Source organism: Battus philenor, unplaced genomic scaffold (assembly GCF_028537555.1).
Source record: "Battus philenor isolate CCGP_79_NKW_IND1 unplaced genomic scaffold, ilBatPhil1.0.hap1 SCAF_21, whole genome shotgun sequence".
In the NCBI taxonomy this organism is placed as follows: Eukaryota; Metazoa; Arthropoda; class Insecta; order Lepidoptera; family Papilionidae; genus Battus; species Battus philenor.
Window position 1 is genome coordinate 7386136 of NW_027181684.1, and position 18448 is coordinate 7404583.

General features: G+C 34.3%; 1 protein-coding gene across 1 annotated transcript in view; it reads left to right on the top strand.

Moving 5' to 3' along the window:
- Positions 1-18448, top strand: part of Su(Tpl) (Suppressor of Triplolethal) — a 34584-nt gene that overhangs the window by 7465 nt on the left and 8671 nt on the right. Inside the window, exons 2-5 of the mRNA XM_068766364.1 lie at positions 2110-2157; positions 16224-16316; positions 17004-17155; positions 17319-17774. Of these exons, the coding sequence (XP_068622465.1) occupies positions 2110-2157; positions 16224-16316; positions 17004-17155; positions 17319-17774 (749 nt within the window). The remainder of the gene's footprint in view (positions 1-2109; positions 2158-16223; positions 16317-17003; positions 17156-17318; positions 17775-18448) is intronic.

Genomic DNA, 18448 nt, shown 5'->3' on the forward strand with positions numbered 1-18448 from the left:
GGTTATTAAGAGTACGTATTCTCGATTCCGTGTATACACGTTATATATGATCTTTTATTGCTAGAACCACATTTCTACTATGAAATAATTTGCTTGTGTGACCCTCTGGTCACACAAGCAATCACCATAGTAGGTTTTAAGACAGCTTGGTAGAGACCAAGCTGTCTTAAAACCTACTATGGTTATAATACTAAAAAAAAAAATTATTAATTTTCTTCGTGAGATATAGCGTTTTCGTCTCAATAAGAATAATAACATCGGCGTTTGAATCACGCTATAAAATATTCGGTAAATCGTTGCATATATACAGGAGCTTAGGTGCAAACATCGGAGCATTGGCCTCCTGGACTGACCACTATGAATGATGAAAGATTAATTTTTAATGATGCAGACCAAAAGGATAATCCATAGCTTATTATGCTTTAGTAACTGTATTTTATGTGTATATTTCCTATGGAGAATTTGTGGCATATTTAAAAAATATATTGTAATATAAAACAATTCCAAATTTGTAGTTGCTTTAATGAAAATAATGAAAGAAGTAAATTCAAACTTTTTTTTATTGTTTCATATAGAAATTAATTAAAAAGTATATATTGATGACTTCAAAAAAACTTAATTAATATATTTTTTTCAATTATAATGTAACAGACCGATAAATTTTAGCAGTACTAAGTCTGGAGTAACAAATAGTAAACAATAATGAATTTTATTACACAGTAATCTGAATTTAGAAGACAAGTTTTTTTACTAATTTACTTTAAGTTATTTATTATTTCTGAAACTATTAATTTTTGTGTATATGTAGTATGAACCATACATTCATTGGCACATTTTTTTCCACCTAAACTTTGTGTATAAAATTGAAATATTTTATTTCAAAAATTAATACTTTTCACATTTATTGAAATATAATTTAATTTTAAAATCCTTGCAATATGGTATGACCTTGGTTTATTAAACTGGTTTGGCATTTGCTTCGTTCATTTGTTACTAAATAAGTAGACGTGTTAGTTATAGGACAGGTTTTGATAATAATTAGATTGTTCTTTTTCATATGTATCTGTCTAAATTCAATACCTAATGCAATTTTGGTCCTAAAACAAACCCTGAGCACTAGTTCCGGGTCGCCCGCTGCCCACCTTATCTAGACGTCGATGTAACTCGGTAAATTTCACATCGTACTGCCTGTTAAGTAAGTAACTAAAGCAATTTTTAAGTTTACATCATCGCCGCTGCCGTCCAGCCTAGTTATGTTTCTCGCGTTCGACTATCGCCGGTTGTGCAACATCACAACATGCCGACACTGGCTTACTAGAGCCAACTCGACTTATCGACCAACTAATTGACTTACTTCGTTGCTAGACTTGTTCAAGAAATATACAGGTTGATTGGTTATAGGTGTATAAGCTTTAAAGGGGTGAACGTATTACTCATCTGTTGCCTAATAATGTATGGTACATTCTATCTAAAATCAATGGTTTCGATAATAATAATTTACGTGATAATATAGCAAGAAAAGCGTACATAAAATTCGGATTATTCCATTTTAAAATCAATAATTGTTTGTTATCTGTTCGATAAAGATGTACTTCCACAAGTTATAGACATGTTGCATTCAAATAGAGTTCCAGAGTGATTACTTTATATAGGGTGATTGGAAATTGGCTGCCGAACTATCTCTACATCCACTTTTTTACAGCCCGATTACCCTGTATATCATAAGTTATCCTTCTACCAAACAATGTTAAATAACCCGTTATTTACTTTAAGCGTTTATTTAATGCTTAACATAAAACATGTATAACAACGTTACATTTATAACGTACACAACTTTTTGAGACTAAATTTGAAATATTACTGTGAAAACATGGGTCATTGTAGGTAATTTCCCGTTTACTTATGTTCATTGGTGCTGAACAAGTATTGCGCAAAAGAAAAAATAAAACAAGTATGAGTCAAATAACAAGAATTAAATGCTTTATGAAATCTATAGCAAATTTTATAAACAAATAACGTACAATTTTCTATGTCCGTGGATTATTGCTTTAAATCATGTTAACATTTTTACTGTGACGTAAACACTAATTATTCTTATTTTTTTTTCAGGACAAATTAGCAAAACCTAAAATACAGTTCCTACCGGGAAATGAAGGGGTAAGTTATTTAATTCTGCCTTATGAATATGACAAAGCTTTAAATGATCTATGTGATATAATAACTTTATAAATTTGTCGATTCTGACCCAAGACAAATATTTAAAATGCTTTACTTAAGCTGCCATGATGAGCAAATATTAATACACATCCATCACAGTGTGTATACTATTCGATACAAAATTAGCGAGCGTTTTTTTTTTTAATTGTAGAACTTTAGTGAGGTCGATATGGATTGATATACATTAAAACGTTCGGTTGTTAATCGGGGACTTATCATTACGAAAATGTTAACAAAGCTATCTTGAGAAATTTAATTACCAAAGCGATGACGATCGAAGTTTCGTGTGCGCCCGTTTTGTTCAGCGGCGATAGACGCCTTGATATTCAAGTCGTGAATGTGACATCCAATGGTGCAACACATGGCTAAAGGCGTTACGAGCATTACAATAGGAAAGGTCGAACCATTCTGAAGTTTTTACAATTTTTTAATTTCTGATTTGATCAGATGAACAATTTCTAATGGTGAAATACCGAAATAAAATAATCTAAAGTTAAGGCTACAAAGTATAACTATATAATAATTTTGATCTAATAATTGTGAAAAACTTCCTATAGAAATTTTTCTACGAAGTAAGGTTACTTGATAAAATTAGTATGATTTTGTGCACAACTGTGAACGCTTTTACAATACATTCCAACGTAGTGTCTCTAAATTATCTTGTGATAAAAGTTAGGATTTCATAAAACAAATTCTTGTTAAAAATCCTATTATACCGTGAAAGATTTTTGAATTGACAATAGAGCTTCGGAATGAATTGCTCTAACCTACTGTATATACATGCCGTAACAGTGACAAAAAATACCTTTCTGAGTTTGTCGTGGGCTCTGATCAAAGAGCGTTTGGAACCCTGGTAACTTTTAGTTGAAGGATGCTTTATAGAGGAGTTCAATTTAATTCTAGTTTTTAATTAATTAGGCCCTTCTGCACTCGTCTCTGACGTTCACAAGTGTTTACTTTAAATGATCCTATGTAGATAATAATATTGATCAAACAATCCTGACATGAGAATTGGAGCCAACAGAAGGTACACATGTAACTACTTGGTCAGGTCTGGCGGTTAAGCACGGGCCTTGACTTGCCGCGAACGTACCAGTTTGCGGCACTCGATACGCTTGCGAAATTATTTGATGACCTACTTAGTCGATTTCATTTTGCTTGGCGTTTCACTAAACATTTTTTTCCTTCTATTTCAAAAAGTTTACTTCAAATTACATAAGCAGATATCGGGGCATGCACATTTAAATCTAAAACTGATTATATGCTAATTACAGTTGTCTGATGTCTTGTGTAAAGTACATGACATGAATGTTTTGTTTTAATTTTTTTGAGTGCTGCAAAATTTTTTATAAAGCTTTTGTTCAAATTTGTACATAATTGAGTACGCTATATGGAAGCAAGTGAATGTAATTTTTACAAGGCGATAATCCACTGCGATCTCCGCGCCCGACAGGCGGCGCCTTCGACCGGTTTGCTTGTAGCCACCTCGCGACATGGTGCCGGTTTGACGTGGTCTCTTCTCGCGCTGCTCCCCCCCCCCCCGCGCCCCTCGGCCATCCGCTCGCTGTTCAACGCAAATCACTTCCACAATATCTTGCTTTTTACGCGGTCTCAAAAGGAGGACAAACTGGGTCTAATTCCTAATATTTCTAAACACGACCATTGTAATGTAATTATTGGAATATCTCGCAGTGTGTGCCGACTCTTAGCCCTGGCTCATGTCCAACTTGCACATAATAACCACAATTCAATGAGTCGCAGACCAGAATAGTAAATAAGATAAAGTGGCCGGTGTAAAAATAGCCACCGTTCCAGCCGGTAGCCGATGTACCATTACATTGCCCAGGTGCGAAGGCCGATGTCCCCTTATGCTTTTCTATTTATCCGAGAAATGGTTTTTGTTAACGCAGGTAACACGGCATCCGTGTTACAATGGTTATACCATGTCATATATTATTTCTTGTATAGTTCAGATACAAAACTATTTAACGAAATATTTATGATTCGTTTATTGTTAATTTTATTTTATATCATGCCATGTTTGACTATCATGAACGCCACAATACATAAGTTACTTTTTATATATTTATAACGAATATATAGGAATAGGAATTATATTAGGCAGGTATAATTTTCATACTGAAGACAAAGAGCAATATAGAGTCCAAGGGGGAAATGTAATTAACAAGAAAAATTAATACAAAGCGGAAATCGGTGCAAATAACCTCTAAGGGTCAATGCGTAATGTATAATCTAATCATCTTTAAACATTAATAAAATCTCCGTAATAGTATACATACACATAAACATAATAATACGCTGGGTTTAGGTGAAGTCCCGTTCCCTACCTTATTTTTCTTTGCAATCTGCAACAATAATTCTTACTTTTTCCCTTTTTAACTAACGTATATACAAACAATAATTATGTATTCTTAAAAAAACTTTAGTTATATCAATAATTATTGCTGCATTTTAATATAACCACAATGCATAAAATCAAAGGTTTAATAGTAATGTTTCAATGTTGACATCTATCATAGAGATAAAAATGTTACTTAAAATTAATTCCATTGAATTTCTTAAATAAACGGTATCACAGCAATACGGGCGACATTAAAACAGTTCCGATACGTCTGTTTACTATTATAAGGTTTTGAATTAATATAACATATAAATTATACGGGTGTTATGAAGTCGAGAAACTGCTTATTTCAACGTAGGTACTCTAATGTAAGCTGAATACAATTTGATCTGTTCGGGTCGACGTCCTCCGGGTCGCTTTATTTATTTACACCATCGCTCGCGGCCCGTTACTGCAAGCAAGCCTTTAAAAACAGGATTCGTTGCATTGTACACATCGAAACTTATTTCTTGCGCGTACAGGTTAAAAAGATTAATCAGTTCAACTATTCAATCGTTTATAAAAATAATTTCATTTTTAAACATTGTACTCGTAATACTTCAAGTATTATTTTAATTACAAAATGACTATAAGCAGTTACTATTTAGTAACCAATAACCGATACCAGTACCGATATAACTAATTTTGAATAGCGTAAGAAGTTACCTTATTATAATAAAGTGTATTTTTGCGCGTTCGATGTGTTTAAAAGACGATACTTTGGAGATTTTTATATTCCAATTCTGGTATTGGATGGATTAGGTTTTCGTTGTCTTTTCAATTTTTTACATTTGGTGTGGAAAGTAGTAAAAAATCAATATCGAATCTAAAATAGTCAATTTTTTCCAAAACCATATGGAAAAAATTTTTCCTTCTAGTGAATACATGTTTTTTTTTAAACAAAGAACAAAATTTGTGTAGCTTTTCATATTCGTTATTGTTGACGTTTGGTTAGAACAAAGGTGACTTGTTCCAAACCTTTATCAAGTGGTGCCACGTGATCAAACAATGGTGTTTACAGCCGCGAGCACTTCACTCTTAGCAATTTACAATGTCGACTTGTTTCAATAATTAGAAAATGTACTCTGCAAGTACCAAAGATTACAGTGTACAACATTAAGAAATTATTTATACTTAAAATAGAAATTTTCGAAATACGACTAACGAACACATTTAATATCTAAATCAATTGTTTTCTTAGGTAAACTCAATTCCTAGATAATTAAAAACCGTTTGGCAAACACAATATATCAAGGTATTAGTTAAAATGAAGGTACATAGATCTGTAAGTGAGTATATTTATTAGCAAAGTTCATATTAGGAACTTTTTAATAAATATAGGTTTATTGTTTTTGCTTCTCTTGTTATTTTAACAACCGTGGTAGATTTATTCGCCTTCGAAATGTCCCTCTACTACCAGGCAGCACTTTAATGATTTTAAGCAATAATCAGCAACCACTAATGTATCTCGAGGTTGGCAACAAAAAACGAAACTGTGATGAAATATCATCAATGTTATAATTATATGAAATCTAGCAATCTGTGTTGAGACATTTTCTTGAAGGATTTTATAAAATCTTTTTAAATGAATGACACCATTTTAAATATTTGTGTCAGGTTTAAAAGTCGGCTAGATGGATACTACGCGTGGCTCGAATCTGTCTGTCATTTTGAAAGCGGTGTGCTAGCATATACAATACTTACTTCATGATTGAAATTAAATCTTTAAAGCAAGAAACTGAAACTCGTGAAACAACTTTATTAAAACCTCTCTTAATATTATATTGTTGAGATAAATGGTTTTATTTGAACCAACACAAAAACCTTAAAAATATTTTAAGCGAATTTATTGTTATAGACGAGCGAAAGTAGATATGATGCCTAGAGGATCAGCATGTTAGTGCCACATAGCGCGCGGAACAGATGACGCCCAGCAATCACCATTAAGTTTTAGAAGTGATAACCACGAATAGGAAAGCGCAGCGTAAGACATCCGGCCAAACGGTGGACCGCTGATCTTGTTAAGGCCTTTTTCCATCGACTTTCTTGGAAATCTATGGGAAAGGCAGGCTTATTAAGCAGTGATGGACGTCTTACGACTGAAATGATGATGAATTAATTATAATCAAATTATTGACAGTTTATCAACAACTGAGAAGTTTGAAAAAAAAACAATTGCAACATGCGCATTTGTCATCTATAAGTTTATAGTTAAAGCGCAGACGTAGGTTGTTGAGCGGTCAATGGAAGCTATCTGATTTCCTCGTGGTAATTGCCGAGGTATGCGGACGGCGTGTCGTCTTATTGGGACTGCGAGTCGGTCGTACGTGCGCTATTCACTTTCACTTTAGCACGCAGTTTATGGAGCTCCGAAAAATACAAAGTACTGCCTTGTAGACTTTTTACACTAACATAGTTCGCAACGAAGCTAGTCGGCGGAACGGCGGATGTTTCCGTCTTTATCTATATAATCTAACTTCAATGTGGCCTGATTTAACTCGAGAGAGGGTTAATAAACACTTGAAAATTTTTATATATATATATATATATATATATATATATATACCATTTGTAATTTAAATAATTGGTCATAAAAGATTTTCAAAGAGTGCGGAATGCAAATAATGTTTTTTTTACTTAAATAATTTTATCAGTTGAGCGCTCTATTTTAATTTGATAAACGAAATAATTTAATATTACCACAGCAGTCAGGGTCTTGCTTAAAGTCTCAATTTAGATAGACGGCCTTAGTTTCAAAGTCAATCAACCTTAAAGGTTAGTATTGTTCGTAAAAACATTTACATCTACCCACTCTACGCTATTATTCGTTTCTTAGTCTTATTTTATAAGATTGCGAGGGAACTTTCGATTACTTCTATATTCTTTTGTTTTTTTGTTTGTTACGTTCAGTGTTACCTCTATAAAAGGTTTTTAAACTAAGCTATAAATCCAAATTTTATTGAAATTTACCCAAAAGTTCACGTAAGTGAGGACAAATACATGTTACATGTATATGTCATAAATTTATACATGATGTAAACATATTTCTTAATACCGCTTATCCCTTTTTAAGTGTGTTAAAATGATTATCAAGGCTCGTAGTATATTATATTAACCGGACAGACGGATCTAATACTTGAATGTACATTTAGCAACTTCAACATCAATTATCTTTTTTGGAAAGTTAAGGAAAAGAACTTTCAAAGCAATTAGAATAATATTGTTATGTTTTCATTATTTAGTGATTTAATTTGTTCTTCGATGTACTAATAGTAAATAAAAGTTTTCGGTTTATTCTAAATTATTATACATATTCGGTCGAAAATAAATACAATGGATGTGTTACAATTTAATAGTACAGAAGTTTTCACATTTAAAGTATTTTTCATGTTTATTTATTTTTTAAAATATTTGTATATAGCCTCATAATTATTTTATAAATGTAATCTCTAACAAATATACATTAAAAATAATATTCTATATAATAACAGCTTGTAAAATCGACAAGAAAGGCTGACTAAGTAATGTTGCGAAAGCTTGCAATGTACCTCGGTTTGAATTATACCTGGCACCTTACGTAACTTCAGTAAAAGTTGCATGCACTCGTCATTACTTCGAACTTCAGGCGAGTTTAAAACTACAATTAACTTTAACATAAATTAACATTTTATCTAGGCGTTATATTGATATTTCTTAATTAAATGAGAGATGAAACGCTAGGAACGATTCTTTTATATATCAACATATAATGTATACCTATGTATTGATTTTACAAGCCCCTTAACGGAAGATTTTATACGTGTAGTGAACGTTTCGAATAGTCTATTTGTTGGACTTGTTGTGGTTATCGGCATTTAACCTGTAAATTATCGTAATTAAGTTAAAAATCTCCACAGAAATTGAAATTCGAATCGGATAATGTCTTTTATTTGCGTCGAACACAAGGCTTAGTACCAATTATGTAATATTTTTGAATATTCCAGGTAGAATTTAAAGATTTGTTTTAATTTTATTTCAATATGTCCCTTATATCTAAACTTACAAAGTACTGCAAGTTGTATAGTGTAATTATATCAGGATATATATATCTCGTGCTTAAACATAAAATTAAACACTTTATTGTCGTTCACTTAGAATATTGTTTATAATTGCAGCGAATAAAGACATATGTTAGAGGAGTAGGTGCCAATGTTATTTTTTTTTAATTTTAGGTAGACAAGTAATCCGCAGTAGAAAAAGATTTTGTTTGTAAAATCAAAATAAATCAGAATACAAGTAAAAACCTTCGAAAGTTAATTAAAAAACCAAACAATATATATTTTGAATGGTTAAAATGTAAATAAATTTGGTTACTTTGCAGTAAATAGTTGTTTGCTTGTCGCACATTTCGATAAGACCGCGTTAATTCGACTCCTGAGCAGTAAGATAAGACTTATCTGTAAGATTTCTGTGCCTGTGTGGTAGACCACGAAAGTTCCTATTATTTATCAGAATCTAAGACCGTATATGCCAACAACGTTATATAATTAAAAAAATAACAATATTATATTATAATGCAATATGATGTATAAAAAATATTGTGACGTTATTTTATATACAAGATGTATTCTTTGTACACGAGTATTTCTGTATTATACTAAGTATCTCTAATATTATTGTTTACGGACAGACTTCATTACTGCAAGCGTATAAGTTTAGCGATAAGTGTTTTAATCTGTAAAAAGAATGAAATAAAATCTACATTGCCAGTATAACGTTTAAAATTTGTTTCGAAATATACGTGTCTTATGCTATGAATTGAGTGAGTTTTTTAGTCAATGTACGAGTATACGATAAGCAATAAATTACCAAACGTAAGCACGTAAATTGATGTTCAGTGGAATAATTGTATCGCACGGCACATACTATCGTTTACCTTGTTTGAAGAAGTATTATTTTACTGTGTCTTAACATGAAACTAATTTCATTAATATAAAGTAAGACGATTGTTTTATACAGTATACATGCTCATACTAATAAAAGGGTCTAAACCATTATTCCTTAAGTTAATTTAAGATATTTTTATATATTTTTGGTAAGATATTTTTGTATATTTTTAAATATTTTTGGTCGCTGTTTGCCAAATTGACATTAACAGATTCAGCTGGATTCAGGAGGGGCGCCGAACGTACCTATCCTGAACCTAGTTTTTAGAATTTAAACTGAAGAACTCCTTTAGGAATGTCGGCCTGGGACGTTACATAGATATAAACAAAGATATTAGCGGATTGGACTTGATAAAGCCCATTCACTATAACTTTTATGAGTTAGTTAGCGTATAAAAAGTATCTTGACTATATCGTCAATATTCTTATTTTTTAAGATACCGTTTGCCTTTTTTTTAAAAAAAAACATTTCATTACGAAAATTATATTTGTTACCAATGAAATGGTCCAGCGAATTAAATGAATTGTTATTCAAAGCGTAGAATAAGATATTTAACTATTTTTATATAACTTAATTAAATTTATTAAAGGACCTTGCCAGAAGCAAGTCGAATAATATGCTCTAAACTTTTTTTAGTCTAAATCTCATGGACTTGTTATACTTATTAATATAAAGTGCAAGGTCTTCAATTCTATTACAAATTTTCTTCGACTTAATGATGCCGTATCTGTTCTACATTTTCTTGTTAGGTAATGCTTTATAGTTTTATTTATACTAATGGACATTCAAGAAATCTAAAGTTGTGTGTAAATAGTACAGGTTTAATTCCACCTAATTTAGTTTAATAATAAAGTCATTGGAAGGGCTATTTTTGTTCAAATCAATTTATGGTGGTGTCAAGTTTGGTTTTTATAAAATAGATGTTTATACAGTTTATATGTATATATTGAATAAATATTATCATATATGTAATGTGGTAGAGTAGTGTAAAACAATATTAGAACTATATGTAACATAAATAGTGTTAGTTTGATGTGTATTCAACTAAAATATCACATTGCCGCGGTCTCAGCTGTTAAGCGCGTGGCTTGCACCTTGATCTAAATACCTACTAAATTGTCTTTGTCGATAACTCTACATGCATGTTATGCTCAGCGTCACATTTAAAATCAATTCAATTAGCCATACTTTGCATTGTTCCACCGATAAATCAATATTGCTTGATGCCTCTTAGCCATGCCAACAATATACGGAAAATGCCTCGTTACAAATATCGCTCACATTTGTCTTCGCAACACTTCTATTTAAATCCTTACCGATATAGGAACGGTACTGTCTTAGGTTACTGTGACGGTATACAGTAACAAATATTGATATACATTTTTTTTGTCCCAGATAGATTCTGGGTTTCGGTTTTTTTATACAATATTCCGCTGTTAGATATATTCGAAAGTGGAATAAGTAAGGGTGAAACATCAGGGAGAGAGAGTCATTGAGGGTTGAGTAACATTCAGTAGACAGACTCGTTACGTACAAGTGTTGATACAACCTCGCTACGTAAGGCCGTGGTTGCAGTCACGTCGGCGGTGAGAGGCGCCCCTCCTCCGACGGAAGGTCAAACAGTCGTTTTACCGAGTAGGAGGTGGCGAGAACGAATCCTTGCTAATATTTCCACATACATTAACAAAACTGCGCTAGTGTCGACTATCTCACCTTCATTAAATTCATTCGCGATATCCTATAATAAAAACATATCGCTCCACCAGATAAACGTTTAAAAATTATACAGATTATCGATTTCGCGAACTATCTTAGTGACGAGGCAATAAACCAATGCGATCGTAGGAGGCGGCCATTGAACAAGCCTTCAAGTGGACAGAATATCATAATCTAATCATTAAACACGTACAGAACATCCAAGCGAGGGTCGCCTTGCCGTATGTCCTTTTTGCATTTTGAACTTTATACGTTCATATATCAATCAATCAAGTGATTGCGACTTATTTTATTTTATTTCTAATTCGTCACGAACCATGAAAAAACATGTTAAACTGCATAGAATTCTTAAAATATTACAGGCTTCTAATTATAGCACGCGTACAAATACGTATTTTCTAAGAACGCGCCACTGGCGAACGGAATTTTTGCAGGTCATATAATTAACAAGTCGTTGTTACCTCACCTTGCTGACGATTGCGACAACAAATCGTATCGTCCATTAGAAAGTCGGCAGCGAATATGCAAATAGTAGTAGAAACCTCACGAATAACTGGCCGTTCCCCCACGACGCCTTAGGTGCGCGATGAAAGTGTCTGGCCACCGTTGGCAATTGTGTTACAACAAAATGTTTTAAGGTCGCTTGCTAAATTTACTTCAAATCGTGGGTTCATTGGCGTAGAAAACTTGCTTGATTGTAATGGTCCGGTTATCAAAGTGTTATTACATTGTCGCTTAACATTCATTTAACTTTGCTCCGGTTATCTTTCACAACACGTCTCTGTGTGATCATTTATTAAAATATCTTTTTCTACACTCTCCTTTTTTGAGTATTTATCACACCTTGCAATTTAATAAGGATAGACACCGAGAGATTATTTTAACCCCCTTTAATCGTTTATATTAATAGACTACTGTTTACTTGTGTCTTGACTTTGCAATGGCATTAATTTTTTTTTCATTTGCCTAATCTTTGACACGGTTTTAATGTTGAAACTGTAAATTGAAAAAATATATTGGTCTCAGCTAAAAAAAGGTATTACGCGATCAGTAAAAATAAGTTGAGAGTTCTGATTCGTTAATATTATTTGTAAAGCAAAAAACAAAGGCTTATGAATATCGTGAACTCATATGTATTATTGATATAAGGTGAGTACGCGGTAAACAATTAACATTGTCGATCACAGCTCGGCTGCGTGGAATACCCGCTATGATTCGTGTTGTAGTGAACTATTTATTATCGCCGACTGCTGACGTACGCAGCCGTACGAAATGTTATACTGATCTCTACGCCGACGGACTTTGAGTCGAAATTAGAACGCGCGCAACGTTCCTCCTCCACTATGTTACGTCAATGAAATACAGCACGTTAACTGGCTGGGCCGGGCCGGGCGACTGCTTGTTTTGTGTCCGGGTTTGTCGCGGTCAAAACCATTACAATTCTCGAAATTACTTCGGCTATGTTGTTTCCCAGCTATTTGTTTTGCCAATCATTATCATGGAAACATTGATCGCTTTTATATAATTAGCAGGTGTGCGTTTATCTCCGAGCGAGTAAATCAAACCGGTCGCGGCGCCTCTCACTTCGCAACCACTATAACATGTATACCGTTTGCCGACTTTGTTTGCTCAGATAAAGTTAGGTAACCGACGATACTACGGTTCGACCGATCGACGGTCTGTTGTACCCACTGGAGAAATCTATCGCCAGATTAATTAAACATTTATTTAAACGAACAACCGTTTTATTTTTATAGTTATATAGAAAACAACCTAGAATTTGGCTTCAACAAACACTAAAAAAGTAAGAAAAAACGATTTCCTTGTGTTTTCCGGACGTATCGAGCGAATAAACACGGCCTTCGCTAAAAGACAAGCAATGAAACTGAACGACCTTGACGTGCTGTTGTATGGATTCATTACGGCCCATAATAGCCTTACTATCTAATTACGAATGACAATGTTTACCGATAGTCCTGGAAAAGAATTCCTCAATAACAAATGAACAAAAAACGCCGTCTGGAGAGCGAGCATGGATGTACAAATATGGTGGGCAAGACGGCTGTTCACCGAGTGCCGAAGTATTCCGCCGCGACGCGCTCTTTATACCGGCCGTTCAGTACGGCAGAGAAAGCCGCGCCCCCGCGTCCCTCCTCCGCCTCCACCTCCGCCCTCCTCCGCGGTGACTGCGAGCGTTTCGTAGCGGGTTTTTTCCTCGTCACTTCCATGACTGCATACAATGTATAGGTAGAACACCTTGAATTCATCAGGCGCGCGATACGGGCTGTATCGAACATTTCAATCATTTTTCTCCTTTGATTTTATTTAGGCTATGTGTATATCTGTTAAAAAGTATCTTAATACCAGTAGCGCAACAAAGAAGTATTAAAAGCTTTTATGTTAATATTTGTTCTAAACTATTCACTCAAAATAATTTCTTTAAAAAAAAACGATTTCTAGAAAACAAATTTATATCTTATCAACTATAGTTTCGTCAGTAACCTGTCATTTACAAAAAAAAATATAATCAATGTTGATTCTTTAAGACGTTTGATTATAAAGTATGAATATGTAATTGATAGTGTCAACATAGTAGCTGTGAGAATATAAAGTTTGGTCAGTGTCTATATCGCGAGACACTTTTTAATAGGTTAATTGCCTGGCATTGTGGTGCTGGCACGCATTGTCAGCGGCGACCTTAAAGCGGCCGGGGCCACACGCTAGGTGCACGGCATACGCCATTAGGGAACATGCATCACTGCACCTCGTTACAAACTCTTCTCTCTTAACAACATCACCCAAAATTTATTAATACAGTGTAAAGCGATGACTTCAAATCACATTTAGATATAATAATAATTAATATTTTTGTGGCTAGAATTCATCGGATAAAACAGCACTAATGACCTCTATAAAGTTCATACGTGTTATTAAAAACCGAACATTGAACGGAAAAAACGAAATGGACTTTGCTAAGGCGAATGTATACGTAATTACAGTACTAGTTTTTATTTGAAATTTTACTAAAAATGACTAACACTAAGTAATCCTGTATCCAAAAAAAAAATTAGAACGTACAAAATCATTTAAAAAAAATCTCTTTACTTTAATTTAGAAATAGTCAGATTTTAATCTCTAAATAATTTAAGAAAAGACTTTATTAACAGCACTAATAAGTACAAGTGAATACTGACACTCAAAAAACGGAAGTAATAATTGTAATCTTAACAGACAAAGGTACGGATGGTAATGTCTGTGAGATATAAACCAAAAAAGTTCATTTATCAAAAGTTTTCTAGGCCTGATTATTACGTTTGATTTAAATTCGCGTGTGTGCTGTACCGAGCAGTGAAACGGTACAGTGCGCACAGTTGCTTATTGCAACCGCGTCGTTGCCATTCCAAGCGATGAAAGTCGACAGGTACACCAGTTACTGTCTTCCTTACGTACATTACTCAAAGCTGTCTTTAAATTTTAACTACAATCCATTCTATAATTGTACAGCCGGCAAAACAGTGCAGCCATTGCCCAATCTAATAATATAGTACAAACCTAACTAACTATAAGCCGCCGAGGTTATTAAATTATCATGGATTTTTCTGAGCTAATTAATAGTTTTATTACATTCGTGTTATCTCAAGGCACTTGCCACCAACTTAATATGACAACTATGAAAGATAAAACTCTTGAGATAATTAATATATAAATGGTTACAGGTAACTTATTAAGTTGTGAAATTTAGTTCTAAACTTTAACGGAATATATGGCGCTTCCGACGTCCCGACACCCGCGACAATGGATGCTATAAAGTTCTCGAAACGACGTGAACGTAGGAAATATAAGAAACTACGATGTAATTCGGAAAATAAAGTTTTATATATTTTATACTTGGCATATGCATGACCACATAATCAAGGTCGCGAGAAGTCGTAATGTAGCTAAGAGAGAAACGTAGGAATAGTAATTGAAGCGATCCTTGTGTGAGGCCTATGCCTTTGAGTGGGCGTGTATAGGCTGACAATATGGTGGATATCCTTGTTAAGGAAACTTATAATTTCAAAGGAAAACGCTATATAAAGCGACAAATGAAATGTATATTATGTATGCAATTTCAGAGTGATTTTAAGTTTAGATAAGTCAGTATTCAGTTCATGGGTCCCGCCGAGAGAATTTGTTCAATCATTGCAACCTCGCCTCACAAATGATAAACCCAACTTGCAACGGCTGCTGCAATATTTGAGAATTATTAAACCTTTTTTATTTATTCTACGAGTACAACGTTGTATTGTTTAAAAATTAATATCAAAGGTAATATTAAATAGTGGTAGTAAAATGTGGAGATACAGTCACCAAAAATGTAATAATAATGTTCTATAATAACAAATAATGGTTATAGTTGTAAAAACTTTAAAGGTAATACTGTCATCAAAAATTATCATTTCTCCTTTAAAGATTTTAGCGCCAATCGAGATTAGAAGCGTTTGAAACACCAAACATTCTTCAAAAGGGTTTAGGCTGAGTCTAATGATATTCCAACTTTAACCAGTCCTGCCATTCTCGGAGGAAAAATTACATGCCTTGGAGTTTTAAATGACAATTTCATCTTACTTTTTGATCACAGCAGTAATGCTCATTTGTTCACAACTAATGTATGATACTCTCCAAATAAAGAAATCAATAGTTCCACGTATGATGTATTAGTAATATAGTAACAAACCATTAGCCATTTTTAAAATTCGGATTGTTACATAGTATTTACTACCTGTCTCCGTAGACTTTGTACTGACAGAAATTATAGACCTGTTACATTGCTATAGAAAAAATAAATTAATATACACACCTTTAACTAATCGCCCTGTAAAATAAAAGTGACTCGTGCAAAATAAATCTTTTACGTATAGCTTAGTTTACTGAAAGTTTCTTCTTGATCATAAATTTTAATTGCGTAAATTTCTATTTTCAGAAAATATCAATTCCAATCCCAACAAATGGCTCGTCAACAGAGTCTACTTTTCACTTCAGCATCAACAGTAATGCGGAAATGGAGGGCCCACAGGTATATTGAGACATTTTTATATTTTGACGATATAATATTTATCTTGCTTATGCATAATGTTACGAAACTAAACAACTGCAAGTGCATTGTAATACAAAGAAAGATGTGCAAAATGTGCATCACTTACTAATTACTGTTACTATTTTCAATAATTCTAAATCTATTTACCTGTTACTTATCTTGGAATGATTAAAAATGTAGAAAATTTTTATTTCTACATTGAGCTAATTAAGTATTCGTCATCCCGAAGTAAAAAAAAACCCGTGTCATTATTGTAATGATTAGTCGTGCTGTATTCGTCAGTATTTGCAACATGTGTTTTCCCTATATAATTTCTCAACATTATTGTGGAACCATAATAGAGCGTAAAACAAACAAGTTCTTTTTTACGGTATTAGCTAATACCTCTTCTGGAAATCATCGAATGTTATTATATTATAAAATCTTAACGACGCGAGACAATTAGTTACCGTGTCTTGAAGTGGCAATGAGCAGGCCACATAACACGCAGAACTGATGACCACTGGGGTTCTTAGTTTCTGGAGTGGAGACCGGTCCGGCGTGAAATCTCTGGCGGAAGTCTATATCCAGCAATGGACATCCTTCTGTTGTAATGATGAATTATCTTGCTGTGTATTAGTTAATTAACGTAATTAGAAAATAAAGTTTGCCGCTTAACATTTGTAGGGTTCGTTCGAATGCGTGCGTAGCGGCGGAGCGCGGCGACTGGAGTCTTGCGGGCCGCTGCCGCGAAGGATGCGAGTGCAGGCCAACGACGACTCCTATGAGGCTACCAAGGACCGCATGGCGCGCACCGTCGCTGCCGAGCAGAGCAAATGGTAAACGATACATGTAAACCCATCGACTCCGCTTATCATGATGTCGCTAAGCTGTTGCGATTGCTATAAAGTTCACTTGAGCATTATCGCGAACAAATAAGTTTAAATTTAATGTTTAAATTATTAAATAAAAAGTAAAAAGTTTGTTTTTAAATTTTTTCAGTACCCGCGTCATAAAACCCAACCAGACGGATATAGGACGAAGAATCAACAAACGCCTCACACATTCGTCGTTTTCGAATGGATCTGCAGCGGCACAGCTAGCAGAGCGCGCTGAGCGGGCTGAAAAGGAGCGGCTGGAACGCGTCGAGCGGGAACGTGCCGAGAGGGCGGAGAGAGAGCGCGCGGAGAGAGCCGAGAGGGAACGCGTCGAACGAGCCGAGAGGGAGCGTGTCGAGCGCGTCGAGAGAGAGCGGGCCGAGAGGGCGGAGAGAGAGAGAGCTGAGAGATTGGAGAGGGAGCGTGTGGAAAGAATAGAAAGGGAGCGTGTTGAGAGAGCCGAACGGGAACGGGCGGAGAGGCCAGAGCGGGTAGAGCGACCGGAGCGGGCACAACCACGCGGGGCGCCTCCACCGCATCAACGCCCGCCGCCCGCAGATGTCTCTAGACGCTCTATTTAGTGAGTATATTTAGTACTTCATTGTACCATTTCAATCCATTTGCTACAGTAATGTGCTCCGTCATTGTGCATTGGACGGTGATCTGTGTACGCTATGCGTAAAAATCAATACATCAAAGGGTCATGCTCAAGTAGTCAAGTGTGGCTATGCATCGACGTAATCTATAGGCGACGATCGTAAACACGGGCTGATACTCAGTCGTCGTCTATAACAGACGTTCGTAGTGAAAGGGTTAGTGGGTCTGCTTCTGGTATGTTGAAGTTGTTAAGGTTTTACTAAACTGATTCTTTGCTATATTGACCTATGTCAAACCGGTGTGTATCTACTACCTTCAATATGTACCAGTAAGAATAATTGAGATTAAGACTTAAAAACCATTCCAAGTTATGGATCTATTTTATTAATCTCAATTCTTACTTTAATAAATTTATTTAGGTATTCCAATCTTATTTCATGATATATTTTTTTCACTGTGTTACCACTGTAGTAGGAGTTTTAGGTGCTCAACAATTATTTATGTAATAGATCATAGTTGAAAATCTGACTCTCTCCATAACTCGTTAAGAAATCTCGTCCAAGAATTAAAAACCTTAAAGTTTTGAAATAATTTTCACATAGAAAACTTACAACCAACTAGTTGTAAGTTTTTTTTTATATTGTTACCATCAACATT